At 42.6% G+C, this 15090-nt stretch overlaps 1 protein-coding gene across 1 annotated transcript in view; it reads left to right on the plus strand.

Moving 5' to 3' along the window:
• The window catches only part of Acvr1 (activin A receptor type 1), a 118677-nt gene that overhangs the window by 59767 nt on the left and 43820 nt on the right, over window positions 1–15090 (plus strand). Inside the window, exon 2 of the mRNA XM_075985168.1 lies at window positions 9620–9693. Within this exon, the coding sequence (XP_075841283.1) occupies window positions 9627–9693 (67 nt within the window). The 5' untranslated portion in view covers window positions 9620–9626. The remainder of the gene's footprint in view (window positions 1–9619; window positions 9694–15090) is intronic.

The following is a 15090-nucleotide window of genomic DNA, read 5'->3' on the forward strand; positions in this document are numbered from 1 at the left end:
GTACGTGCTTTATGTCTACTGCAAACACTTAGGAAACTGAGCAGGATGTTTACAAGTTCAAGGACAGCCTCAGCTGCAGCTACATAATAAGTATCAGGCCTGCTTGGATTATTAGATCTATCCTCACAAGACCAAGTAAGAAAGCAAGCCATAGAAACAGCACCATCGTGTGTGACGGTAGGTGTCTGTTGTCCAGATGTTGGCGAGATAGAAAGGTCTGTACAACCAGAAATAAGAAAGACAGAGACCGTGTCTCACTGAGGACTAGGGGTGGAAGTGGGATTTTAAATAGACCCCGAGATCCAAATGTAAGCGTTTCCTCGGAGGAAATAAGGAAGTTCTTCTTACCCTTCGATAACAGAAGAAAAGTTCCAGTACACCTTTCAGACTAAAGGGAGAGGGAGCGGGACCCCGGGAAGAGTCGAGGATGACATAGAACCAGTAGGAGGTGAAGGCGTCCCGCTTGCTGCAACAAAGCGGCAGAGCTGAGGCTGTGTGATCCCGAAGGAAGGAAAAGGAGGATAGGAAACATTCTCCACGGCCAAAGAAAACCTGGTGTGGAGGGACCGGAGGGAAGGCTCAGTGCCTGCTTTGGAAGCCTAAGACCTTGGCTTGAAATTCCCGTACCATGTAGAAAGCAGGAGCAGTGAGTGGTCTCTGAGTGGTCTCTGAGCCAGCCCTGAGGTGCGGCCTAGGCAGGCAGATCCCTTGGGCTTGCTGGTCAGCCAGCCCATGCTGAGTTTCAGGTTCAAAGAACCTGTCTCAGGAAAAAAAGTGGGGAGTTGTCGAAGAAGATAAACGATGCTGGCATCTGGCTTCCATGTGCATGCGCACATACATGTTCCTGTGCCCCCACAAGCATGTCTTCACACAAGCGCATGACCAACCCATAGGTCTCATGCATGAATACAATTGGAAGGGAAGTAGTAGTACTTTCTGAGCTGTCAGAAAGGCATGCGGCAGGAAGCCAAAATGCTCAGGGATAGCTGAGTTCTCATTAGTATCAGGGAGAGCAGTCTTTTGTGTACAAGTAAAGTAAATTTAAAAGTAAAGAAGTAAAAGCTAGTTCCTTGTTCCATGGCACCCTATGCTAAACCCTTCATTTACATTTCCTTCAGTTGCCCCCCCCCCCAATTTACAGATTATATTTTGTCCCCCTTTTTCCTTTCTCATCGCTGTTATCTGGAGTGTATCTGCCACAGCTGGAACGTTCATAGGGGAACCCCTTCAAAACCCTCTCTTTCCTGAAATGGTCTCTGATTATTTCCTCTTACCACAGCAGGAACAGATCCAGGGTCTGGTTTTCAGTTCTACAGGACTTGTCCAAGGGGCCATTTGTATTCATCTGTGGCAAAAGATCAAGTTACATGCTAATATTCCGAAGGAAACACCCTATCAGAAAGCCTGGCAGTGGAGTCTATATAAAACCCGAGTCCTGGCAACGTGCAGACTGCCAGTTCAGAGAGCGGTGTTAAAAATATTTAACAGGTCGCTTGTGAACTGAAGAGAAGACCCTGCCTTAGCTTATATGGTATGATGTCTTCAGTTTGGCTTCTCTTCGTGGCTCCCACTGACAGCCTACATCTCTCTCACCCCTCCCAAAGGCCCAGTGTTTTAGATGAAGCTGCCCTTGGGTAGCTCCTTTTCTCCTGGGCCGTGGTGCCTATTTTTATATTATCCAATTGGCCAGACTGGCTGGGTTTTGTCCTAGATGGGAGTTGTTATAAGTATGCCTTTCTTTCAATGTTTCATTTAAAAGATATGTATTACTGGATTTACTTTGTCCTCAAGTAAACCTTATACTAATTTCCACATTTATTTTGAGGTGTGAATTATGAGAGAATTGATGAATGAATTAAAGGGTGGACGGGAACATGAACACACTTGTAAGAAAGTCTTGTTTTTTTTTTTTTTTCCAAAATAGCTTCTTTGGCATTGAGATTTTTCTTCTGGGAGACAGGGGACATGAGGGGAGACTATTGGAGGTTACAGAGTATGTAAAACTAATTTTTGCTATAGAGAAATGGAGAGAGGGTATAATTGACAGGTGACTCAAATCACCTTGAGTCAAAGATTGTTCTCCTAGGAAAAGTTGAAGGTAGATGAAGCTCAGATTGGTTAGTTTGGATCAAATATTTATGGGAAAACTGGATTGATGATTAGTTGCCTGATAGGGTGGCCATTTCAGGATAGCACAGTGATTGGCCAAATGGTCTTAGGTTGAGCTCGTGAGCTTGGATAGTCACCTGTACCCATCCAGTTTCTTATTTGTGAAAGATCACGATGAATATCATAAATGCTTTAGGAAGAAATTCTGTATCTTTATCCCTAGACAGAGAGCTAGACATATTGCCTGGGTGCAGTGCTCCTGTAGTGAGGATGGCTTGATGTTGGCTTAGCAGCATCTTTCTTTGTTCTGCCCCTGGCTTTTGGGTTAAGCAAAATTTTTTTTCACTGAATTCGTTCTTACATTGTGGAAGACACAATATAAAACACTGCACAGTTCATGGTGGAAAAAGTCATCATTGAATAGTGGTGGGAGAACCCTCAAGAGTGGCGAACAGGATTAAAGTTGACTTCTCCTGGATGGCATCAAAGTCATTCAAAACAGGGATGAGTGTTTATTGACTTCCAAGGCTACATTTTAACTCAAAGATTATTAAAAATAAAACAGTGTCAAGAAATTCCCTTTTGCCGGGCGTTGGTGGCGCACACCTTTAATCCCAGCACTCGGGAGGCAGAGGCAGGCAGATCTCTGGGAGTTCGAGGCCAGCCTGGTCTACAAGAGCTAGTTCCGGGACAGGCACCAAAGCTACAGAGAAACCCTGTCTCGAAAAACAAAAAAAAAAATCCAAAAAACCAAAAATTCCCTTTTCAGTAAGACTCAGTGAGTCGTAAATGGGCCAACTAAATGAATTTGGGCAGGCAGGCCAGATTAAAGAAACTTCCATTGAATGTTATGATTGTTTTCCTTATGTAGAAAGCAAATCGCATACTTTGCAGAACCCAGTTTTTAGGAGCATCCTTATTGCCTACCCTAGTTTTATGTTACGTTATCTCTTGGAGTCCTGAAAGTTGAATACAGAGGGCCGTTATGCATTGATTATTCTGTGACCAGTATCAAAATAATATTTTTAGTAGTAGACTTCGGAGAATTTGTGGTTTTTCTTTCCCCAATCCCAAATATAACATTGTGATGAGCAAAAAGGACTACTGAACTTGACCTGGACCCACTCATGTTAAAAGTTGAGGCAAACACTAACTCTTTAGCTGGTGTCTCCTAGATCTAGAAATAGGTGTGCAAAGTACCATAGTATAAAAAAAAGTGGTTCTTTTCTGCCCTGTGATGTCTCTTTTTATCTTTTTAAAGGAGAGAACGTGGCAATCAATGTTCTCCCTCCTCGAGGATAGGCATCGTAAGAGATGGCGCTGATCCAAAGAGGGTTCTCTCTCTTTGTGTCTGAAGCATTAGGAGTAGTTACTAGCAATGGAAGAATGAGCCAAGAGTAGGAAGGGGAAATATACATATAGCAGAAGCAAAAATTTTATACTCTGAACCCTGTGTGTTGTGTTTACAATCCCCAGAAGCCTGTCATCTTTTGCTTAGGGATTTTGGCAGTTGAATCAAAAGGAGATGAGCTGTGTGAACATCTTCTTAGCCGCCAACACTGAGCATGCTCTTACAAACCTGTAGTTGTCTATATATTGTTCATATATTAAAAGATGTCTAATGCATCCCTCCTAGACGGTTAGAGTTCTCGAATGCGGGAAGGGCTCCCAGGAGTTTTGACACTTCACAGCATCTCTGTCAGGTGTGGGGTGGGTGCTCAGTCCAGAATATCCGGAGCCAGTGCTGATGCAGTAGCAAAGGATAGAGCTTTCCCAGAGAGAGAGGTGGGGACCGTTGAGGTGCTGCTGCAGAGTCTGTGGGGACTCTGAGACATTTGTCAGGGTTCTAAGGTTCTCTAGATCCAGTGTTGGGTTCCTGCTGTGTTTTCTGTGTGTATGTTAGTCAGCAACATGCTCTAACAGATGGGCTGTAGAATCATGGTAGGATCACGCCAAACGTAGAGACTTCTTCAATGTAAAACAATGCCACTTCCCTTCTGTATACATGTTCTCTAAAAATAATACTTTTTTTTTCAAATTTGCTTTTTTAAAAAATCTGGTAAGATTTTTTTTTAAAAAAAACGTAAATACAATGTTTTATAAATTAGTTTTACTTTCTTCTTCTTTGTTGTTGTTTTACTTTGTGTTTTTTTGAGACAGGATTTCTCTGTGTAGTCCTGGCTGTCCTAGAACTTGCTCTGTAGACCAGGCTGGCCCCGAACTCACAAAGATCTGCCTGCCTCTGTGCTGGGATTAAAGGTGTGCGCCACAACTGCCCAGTGTGTTTTACTTTCTAACATAGTAAATATCAGTGGCTAAAGCCTACATACCAGTTATTCGCAGTTTTCAGGGAGTCTAAAGAGGCCTGCAATCAGTAAACTCACAAAGCACTTGAGGAATCCCTGAGTCATATTTATTAAGTTATTGCCACTTCCGTTCTCTGGGACAAAGAACAAAAGAAATGAAAGTTTACTTTAAAAAAAAAAGCACCTTTTTTTTCCTTTCATGTTATAAAAGTAAAAATACATACTTTGTGCTTTAGGTCAATACTTTAGTAAATTGATTTTTTTGTTTGTTTGTTTGTTTTGAGGTAAGCCCAGGCTGACCTGTAATTTGCTGGGTAGCCCAGGCTGGTCCCTCTATCTCAGCCTACCACATGCTGTTGGTACCAGGATTCTATATGTGTACCATTCCAGGCTTGATGTTTTTTATAGTTAAGACTCGATCAGAGAATCCCTACTCATTTCTCTTTCTTTATACTTCCTCCCTTCTTTATAGTATAATTTTTAATAGACAACTAGTGGGCAGGCAAAGCAAATGACAGCCAACAAGTGCTGCTCACTCTTTTCTTCTCTAGGTTTTTCTTTTCTTTTTTCTTCTTTTAATGTGATACATGTTGCTCTTGGTTTATAGATTAGCTTGAGGAAATAAATTTATAATTTTTTTTTTGTCTTATGAGCTTACATCAAGTCTGTAAATAGGTGTCCTGGGGCACATAGGGTTTTGTTGGTTTTTGACATGGAAAACATGGCAGAGATGGTTTGTCGTGAGTTTTTTAAATTATTAAAGCATTGTTTATGTTGAAGTGTGTCGACTGTTGACATTTACCTGAACTCGACTCTTACAGAGATGATGTATTTTTTAATCTTCTCTGTCCTTTGTAGGTGTGTATGATGGGGGTGGTGCTAATTCTTTCTAATTCCAAGTTAAATTGAGTGTGTTAGATCCCGGAGAGTTCTAAGTATTTTGCTGCTTGGCCCAACTGTAGTGAACAAGAGACATACCTTCTGCTACTGGAGTTTGGTGAGGGAGATGTGGTTGAGACAGTACACTAGGTAAGAATATATCATCATTAATTGTGTTTCATGCGGATGAAAATCAACAGTAGTAGAAAAAAGTGTTAGACGATTTAGGTCAGGGAGTGACTTTCCCGTGGAGATCGAAGGGTGAGCAGGAGTTAAGCCAGGTTGGGCCTTGAAAGAAGAGCTCTGCCCCAGGGAGTGTGATGACGAACCAAGCTCAAGAGACAGGCAGTAGACCTTGGAGGAAGAGGGTGGGAGTGTGCAGGGGACCAAGGAAAGGGTGATGGCGGATGCAAAGGGTTGGCGGCCATGTGGGTGAAGAGGGACTAAGGAGACGGTGTCTTAGCTTGGGTCTCATCGTTTCCTTGCTCGTCAGCCTTCCCAGGGGTTCTCAAACTATGTTCTGGTGTGTAGCTTAAGTCCTCAATATATACCGTAACTGGTGTACCCACAATGTGTATTAATATTAACTGTAAAATATGTGAATAGAATATGTACATCAATCAATTCTATCATGGGGACAGCCTACCTGAGATAAGAGACAAGGGTTTTGCTTGTCAGATGAAGAGGTTTGTTGTGTGGCAGGCTTATATATTGCTTTTCTGCTGCTAAGGGGGTTGCTGGATGGCAGTGGCAGAAATCTGGTAGAGGAAACAGTTTCTCTTCATGGCTAAAAAGCAAAGGAGGAAAGGAAAGCATTGGGGCCATACAACCCCCTTTGAGGTCATGCCGGCAGTAATCTTAAGACACCTCCTAGGCCCTACCTCTTAAAGGGACCACTGTCTGCCAGTTAGTGCCAGTCTGAGGACCAAGCCTACACTAGCAGCACATAAAACAGAAACTTACAGACATTAGAGGTTTGCCCATAGTGGAATCATATTAACGAAACTCTCAAGATACTAAATCTAATGTTTATTACACAAGATGGAACAATATTCATTTTTTAATATCTTAAAAAAATGTGTATTTGAAGAGACTACTTCATGTCAGGTTGACCTGAATTCTGTTGCTGTTCTCCAGTGAAGTGGCAAAGGAGGAACCTCTAGGAATATGCGATGTTGGGGCCTGTGTTTTGATATTCTTCTCTGGTACTTGTATCACTAATGTAATTAATCTCTAGTTTCTTCACTGATGCTAGAGTACTTGCCGTTTGGGGAGAGTTCATCTCACTACAAGCAAGCTCCTGGGAGCTTCGTAGGCTAGCCATGACTACCCTTTCGCTAACAGTCTCTCTGAAAGGTACCCCGTTTGCTCCCTGGAGCAGAGAAGGATGCCAAGTAAAGCGGTCAATTATTTACTCCTTTGGTTTATGGGAACAGTGCTATGAGAGCAAGCTCGGAGTGTTTTCGTTCTCCAGCTCAAGGGGTTGCTTTGTGTGGCTCTTAGATGCGTGTAACCACACTGGAGTCGAGTGTGTTGCTGCTGGGGGCTGCCAGAAACACAATTCTAGATATTAGACCAGCGGTGGGGAGTTGAAGTCATTTCAGGTAGAGAGGACTTTTGCAAGAATTGATCTCTTTCCTGTTATATAGTACAGTATCTTAGGTCACCTAATCTGCAACAAAAATCATATCGATTGATTGTATATACGTATGCATATATACGTTTTAGTTTGACCTTGTTATATAACCCAGACTAACTCTGCACTTGTGGTTCTCCTGCCTCTGCCTCCCAATTAATTCCTCCTGTGTATCTCATGCCTAAGAAATTCACTTGGTCATGCTGGTGCTTGCCTCTAAGTTCAGTTTCGGGAGGCAGGAGCATCCCCGCTCCCTCCCAGTCTGGAGAGCCCAGTGGCATGTTAGAGCAGCTCAGCTCCTGAAGGTCTTCATGCCGCCGCACACAGTAGCAGAGAACATTCCAGTGCGAGTAAGAGTGTTCACTTAGTTTCTTTTCCTCTTCTGAGACAAGCCAATGATGCCATCTTTGGAACTCCATCATTACCCCACTCATTTCGTCTTATTTTGTCTGCTTGTTTTGTGGTGTGTGTGTGTGTGTGTGTGTGTGTGTGTGTGTGTGTGTGTGTAGCCCTGTCTTGGAAATTGCTTTGTAGACCAAGCTGGCCTTGAACTCAGACATTTCTCTGCCTCCCAGGTGCTGGGACTAAAGGTGTGCATCACCATGCCTGGCCCTTCATTTAATCGTAACTGCCCCCTTCCCCCCAAGTCTCTCTCTAAACACAGTTAACAGGGAATGGTGAATTAACAGACCGCCGAAAAAAAACGATAATTTAGGATGAGCTGGGGAATCAGGTGTAAAGTGTTTACTGTACCTGCATGTGAACCTGAGTTTGATCCTTGATACCCACATATGAAACCGAGCATGGTGGGTTTTGGTAGCACGAATTCTAATTGTTCTTAATAATAAAATCCTGGAGTCTGTTATCAGGGGGTGAAAGCAGAAGGATCAGAGAAGCAGAGTGGCCAGCCACTAAAGTTCCTCCCTCTACCAATGCTCAGACCAAAGGGGCGGTCCGGTCCTCACACTGTCTCCTCAGACTGATTGCCTAGATGGCTGCCTCAGACTGCACTGAGCTCCTGTCTCCTCCCTGCCTTATATTCATCTCTCCACCCAGCCATATCACTCCTGTCTCCACCTTCCTAGTACTGGGGTTAAAGGTGTGTGGTCCCAAGTGCTAGAATCACCTTTGTGTGAACTCTGTTTCTCTTTTAGACTGGCTCAATTTCAGGTAGCCTAGGGTGACCTTGATTTAACAGAGATCTGTCTGCCTCTGTCTCCTGGGATTGTGTGTGCCGCCACTGCCTGACCTGAGGTGACTTAGGTCTGCACTCTGATCTTCATTATTTTGTTTAAAACACAAATAAAATATCACATTATTATTATTATTATTATTATTATTATTATTATTATTATTATTATTATTATTATTATTATTATTATTATTATTAGAGACTGTTTCTCTGAGTATCCCTGGCTGTCCTGGAACTCACTCTGTAGACCAGTCTGCAACAGTCTGCCTCTGCCTTTGGAGTGCCAGGATTAAAAATATATGCTACCACCGCCCATTGAGCATGGTTGGTTTAAGTTTATAATCCCAGTGCTGGAGAGGCAGAGAAGGTTGTGTCTGTGTACTCATTGGTCAGCTAGTCTAAATTCTTCATTGAGTCCCGTGTCTCACTTGGCGACTCTGTCTCATAGAACATGGTGGATAGCTCCCGGAGAGAGTGACACTCCAGGTTGACCTCCAGTCACTGAAATACCTGCACAGGTGTGCACACACACCTGAATACAAATGTGAACCCACCCCACCCACTTACGCACATGTGTGCACTCTGAACAGACACGCGGGAGATAATCTACTGGCTTCTGTCACTTGTTGTGAAGCGTGACAGTGCACTGACCTGTTCATGGAACAGTTCTCCCAGGTTCTTAACTTCACTATCCAGGAAACTGCACCAAATCAGACTCTCATTAGATTCCTGATACTTGCAGGACTTAATTCCAACGGGAACGTTCTTAACTCAGGGAAGTGAGCTTCTGCAATGTAGTTCTAGGCCGGCACCAACTTGAACTTTCTTTCAACTGTCTTATTTTTTCTCCATGGACATTTCCTATCCTGTAAATTTACATAATTTCTTATTTTGAAAGTATTCCTGTCTTGTGTCTAGCCTCTCAACAGACTAGCCTTTTAAAACTCGAGGTTGATGTAGAAATGCGGTGTTTGCAGGAGATGGGGTGGAGGAGACATTCTTTGTTTCCCTCTTGGGTTTTCATGGTGGTCTAGTTCAGCCTCCAAACCTTCAGAGGAGAAGTGAGGCTCAGCCACAGTGACCTGCCTTGAATTATCCAGTCTCATATCTTTAACATCATGTTAGAATCGTGATCTTGGCCTGCCAGTCTTTTGTACTATAATGCCAATGTCATGGTAGAGTAAAATTCAAACCTAGAGTCTTTCAGAATGTTTTATCTTCAACATTTTTCCATTTATTTTTTAATTGAGTTCTTCATAGGGAGGTAGGCTTGGAGACATAGCCTTGGTGAGGTCATTGGCCAGAGGGAAATCTTAAATCCTTTGAAGATTTGTTCAGATCCATTGGCAGAGAATATTCAGATGTACTAAGCACCAAGGCATTCTGTGTTGGGTGCAGTTGAAGGCCCCCGTGGCCTTTGGAGATGGTAGGTCTGATTTGCTGTCATCCTGTGGTTAACTTTTGGTCTGACTTACATGTCTTCTTTTCCTTCCCCAGGTATACCATGGTAGATGGAGTCATGATCCTTCCTGTGCTGATAGTCATCGCTTTTCCTTCCCCGAGTCTGGAAGGTACGTGACACACGGCTGCTTGGTTACCATATCGTGCTGTGTGTTCTTTGGCTTACCATAAAGCATTTGGTCCTTAATCCTGTCTGATTTAACACACCCTTCGTATGATAAATATCCACACTGCCCCTTGACTGCTTTCATGTGCGCTTCTGATGCACATCGTATCTTGATTTATGTGCGTGCAGTTTTTAAAGGTTCCGTGGGATACCCTACCAAAAATAAATATGAAGGTGAAGTAGAGTCGATTGTGTAATTAACGATAAAGTATCTGTGTAAACAAAGGTACTCTGTGCTGTCTGCGCCCAAGCACATTAGATATTATGAAGTGTGGTACTTTCTATTTATTATCTGTGCATCAGTGTCCACTGTTTTGAATGCCCACGGTAAATATGACCAACATGCTACCTGGAAGATGCAGAATAAGCAATTCCTAAGTTTTAAGTAGCTGTCAATATACTTATTATAGTATAATATTATTATACTTCTGTTTTTATCACCTACTGCGCCTCATTTTAAAATCTGTTTGTTTATTTTGCGTGTGTGCACGTGTGTGTAAGTGTGCCTGCAATGGCACGTGTGGAGGTCAGAGGACAGCTTCCAGGAGTCAGTTCCCTTTTTCCACCCAGCGGTTCTGGGGCTTGAACTCAAGTGGTTTGGCTTTACCTTTACCTACAGAGCCACTTCCAGTCTTTCCTGGGACTAACTCACACACAGAAACATCGCAGAAGGAAGCCAGCGGGGCGGGGGGTGGGGAGTAATATGTTTAGAATTTGATGGTTTCCACACTTATAAGTGTGGTGTAAGGATAAAGGGGGTATTCTGATGTTACACACATGTGTATTCAGCCATCTACCTCAAAAACTAGATGACTGCTGTTACATTGTGTGGGCACTGGTATCGGAATTACATGCGCTCTACCTTCAATGGTTGCATTTTCTGAATAATGAAAAATTTTGGTAGAATGTCAAGAAAACAGAGACCTGCGGCCCCTTTGATAGTTTTATCTATCTGCAGTGAACCACGGTGTGTTAAAGGTTCGCTGCTGCGGCAGGAGGGGAGGGTCTAGCAAGAGGCCTTTTGGTTATTGGGAGGTTGCCCTCCTAGAAGTTTGTGGAAAGCCCTGCCATTTCTCTTTCTTTCACGCCTGATTGTGAGATATTAGTCTTCCTCTGCGCCCCCTGCCCCGTTCTCAAGACACTGCTATATGTTGGTTCATGGTTTGCAAACCTCCAGTGGCAATCAGTCATGGACTGTAATCTCCACAGCTGCCCACCCCAGTAACCCTTTTCTGTTATTAATTTGATTACCTCAGGGATTGGTTGCAGTTATGGAAAGCTGACCAGAACACCTGCAGTTTGTATGGTAGTTTTACTTGGTGGAAATGTAATATACATCAAGACAAGATTTTGTGTATAACAGGTAGATATTAGGTTCAGTTAATTATGCAAATTGTTTAGGTAAACGAATGTGTTTAGGCGTAATCTGAACTTGTCCTGATAAAACACACATGGAGGCGTTTGCATATGATCCCAGCTACTAGTAGGTGAAGGCAAGAGGATTAGAAGCTGAAGGTTACCGTTGACCACATAGTGAACTCGAGACCAGCCTAGGCTACAGAAAACTCACACTCAAAGCAACAAGCTTGCTATGACTTAGGCTATGTCTTTGTCTGTTTGTGCGTCTGTAACAAAACACCACAGACTGGTTATCTTATAAGCAGCAGACATTTATTGTTTATAGTTCTCCATCTGGGAAGGCCAAGTTCAAAGTGCTGGGCGGGAGATTTGCTGTCGACTGAGAACTCATTGCCCAGAGGTGGCGCTTTTTCACTGTGTCCTATGGTGGAAAGGCTAGCTATCTCTTTTATGAGGGCGCTGCCCCAGTTTCCTTGCTGTTGCTGTGATTAAAATGCCTTGACAAAAGCAGCTTTAAAGGAAGGAAAGGCTTATGCGCAGGTGTGACTCCAGGTTAGAGTCCACCGCAGTAGGGAAGTGAAGACAGCAGGAACTTCAGACAGCTGGTTACATCACCTGCACAGTCGAGAGCAGAGAGAAACGAATGCATGGGTGCTCCCTCGCTTGCTCTGTTCTGTTCTGCTCTTTCTACTTTTACATCATTCAGATTTCCCTGTCCAGGGAATGGCGCTGCCCGCAGTAGCCTTAAGGCGGTTCCCCCACAGACATGCTCAGAGGCTAATCCAGTGGCTCCTTCACTGAGACTCTACCTGGGTGACATCGAACCATCACAGGCGCACGCCGAGGGTCTTTGCTCATGCTCTCTCACTTGTCCTAACTTCTACTACTACTGTCACCATGGATTTCAGGGGGACACAAGCATGCATACACCACAGGGATAATTGTAGCTCATGATGTAATCAGGCATTTCAAAGCCTTGGGCTTCTCTGTTTTTTTCTTACTGTTATTGATTCCTTCTTTTCCCTACCTTCTTTCTGGAAAGTTACTTAAGGGGTGGAACTTCTCTTTTTGAACACAGCAAAACAGCTGACTAAGAAAGAAAGGAAAAGTTAATCCTAACTCTGAGCAATAATAAATCCCGCCTTCCCGTGTTGCTATGTCAGTGTATTCCAGTTGCAAATCTGAAAGTCTATCAAGGTGTGCCCTGGAACATGTCTGTTTTGTACACGTTCCTGCAGGAAGAGCAGTGCTTAGAGTGATTCTCAGTCCTGTTCTGATCAGATGAGACATAAGTCTCATGTCCCTGTTGTGAGTTCTTTGGGATGCAGGGGTCCACTTTGCATAATTGATGAGCTTCCAAGGAGGCAAATAATTAATCTGGTTAGTGAAGCCAACTCTGCAGAAAAGTCAGAACTCGGTGTCCTAGGAGCTATTTTGTTGAACTTTAGACTTACCTTGTTGGATCTGTTTCTACTTTATCTATCTATATATCTGTATCTATCTATGTATCCATCATCTGTCTGTCTGTTTGTCTGCTTGTCTATCTATCTATCTATCTATCTATCTATCTATCTATCTATCTATCTATCTATCTACCTATCTTCTATCATCTTTCCATCCAACTCCTCTCTCTGTCTCTCTGTCTCTCTCTCTCTGTATCCCTCACTCCTTCCCTTTCTCTCTCCATTGTCCTCTTTGGGAGTCCCAAATCCACTACATGTAGCATTGGAATGTAGGTAATAGTCAAGGAGGTCTCCAAGTGTAAGATACAAGTGGGTTTTGAAGACAACAAAAACGAAGGTTTTGTGTGCATCTTTTTACTGTGAGAACATTTAGATTAGTTCTAGTAAGGTGGCTTCTATTTTGTTTCTGTTGAGCAGCGCTGCTGTAGCCTAGTCTGGATATCTAGAGTCTGTCTAGACAGCTCTCAGCAATGAATGTTGTTAAAGACATCGCAATGCTCTCGTAGGCGTGGCAGGTGGTGCCCCAGACGATCCTGTCCTGCAAGTGCTGAAGGCATTCGGCATTCGTAGGAGGAAGCTGGAAGTATTGGCTGAGTTACCGGTGCTTTTCAGTAGGACATTTTGGAGGACCCATTTCTTGGTCCTTTTACTCAGTGCTTTAATGCTCATTGCTAAAAAAAAAGTCTCAAGAATCTTGGAAACTAAGTTCTCTCCAAATTCTACCTCTCCATATGCTAATTAAGTCATGCCTTTTGATTTCAGTTAATATCACGTTGGACCTGTGATGAAAGCAAGACAGGAGAGAAAAGGAGACCAGAACAGAGATCGAGTTGGAAAGAACCAGAAGAGAGGGGAAGGAAAACAGCAAAGAGGGAGGGAGGAGAGGGACATTTGTGCAGTCGCGTTAAGGACCTTGTTCTGGATTTGTTTTTTTGTTTTTTTCCTCCCTCTGTGTTTCTAGCACTTAAGCTTTGTAGGATCCAGCAAATGACCTCTTTATTTTCAATATTTAGTGACATTTATATAAAATGGATCATACTATTTAGGATTTTCTCTACATTGTATTTTCACTTTTAGTTTGTGAACTCTGTACACATTTATTTATATTTCTATAAATGACCCATCTCACCATATTTCTTTCTTTCTTTACTGGCATTTATACACAGTGATGGTGTCACGAAGACATCTCAATGCAAGTATACCATGTGGTTTGACCTTATTCACTTCCCTGATTCCTCTTTCTTTCCCATCCCATTCATTCCCCCAGACAGGCAAATGACTGCGTACTGGAAATAGATAATAAAACCCATTGTTCTGAGCTGATAGGGAAATGGATTGCCACTAAGATTTTACTAGTTAGTAGACCACCACTACTGTAATTCAGCTAGTGACCTGAATGTGGACAACTGACCCTCCCCTGTAACATTCTATGAGTACCCTAAGTTGGAGTGTGCTTGTCACGTTCATGACTGGCTTGGGTGCTGGTCACCTTCTTTCCTTTTTATGATTTAGCTTTGTTAGTTGTCAGTAGTATATTCTATAAAAGGAACTTTTGGTTTTTATATATACACTGAGGATTAAAAAAATTGCTTGCAATACACTCAGTTATAAAGTAAAATTTAGGTACAAAATGCTTAATTGAAAGAGAGAAATACTAAGGAAAGATAATAAAAGTCTGGTGCCGAGCTTTGTAGATTACGAGTTGAAAAGAAAATAGACTCCCATTAAATGTATGCTGGGCAGTAGAAGCCATCTAGTAGCTATGTCTTGCTGAGGCCACCCGATGTTCTTGGGGCACACGCAAAAAGTCACAGATATTTTGTTGTGATAGATGTTGATGTACAAACTTAGTCCCTGAAACAAACAAAGGGCACTTGGTGGCATGCACCTGCACTCTTGTCCAGGATGCTGAGGTAAGAGGATAGCTTGAGCCTAAGAGTTCAAGACCCGCCAGGGCAGTACAGGGAGACTCTGCAAAAAGCAAGCAAAGATGGGAGAGCATTGGTCAGTGGCCCCTATGTTACGTTAGATGGGAGAAGTGAATTCTGGTGTGCTGTTGAAAAGTAGGAGGGTAGTTGATAATGAAAATATAGTGTACATTACAAGAATTTTGAATGTTGAATTTTTTTAAATCACAAAGAAAGAAATATGTGAGGCATTAGATATAGTCAATCTGATTTGAATATTATGGAGTGTTCTTAAACATTGATTAGAAATGTGTAAACAGTTCAGTAATAGATCAGAAGAAGTAATTGAGATAGCATAGCATTTGAATGGACTTCAGAATAGTCCCCAGGTTCTGTGGAACTAATCAGCATGAAAAAAAGTAAGAAAATATTTTCTCATCCAAATATGGAAACTTAGAAAATGCTGTTTATTGTAGAAAATGTTAATCTCAATGCCGAGAATAAGACCACTACCATAATTTAAAGCCAAATTTGAAGCAAACTTTAATTAAATACTGACCAGGTGGATGGGCTCTGGCCAGGTCCATCCACAGGTTCCTGGGAAATGACCCC

Source organism: Microtus pennsylvanicus, chromosome 9 (assembly GCF_037038515.1).
Source record: "Microtus pennsylvanicus isolate mMicPen1 chromosome 9, mMicPen1.hap1, whole genome shotgun sequence".
NCBI classification, from domain to species: domain Eukaryota; kingdom Metazoa; phylum Chordata; class Mammalia; order Rodentia; family Cricetidae; genus Microtus; species Microtus pennsylvanicus.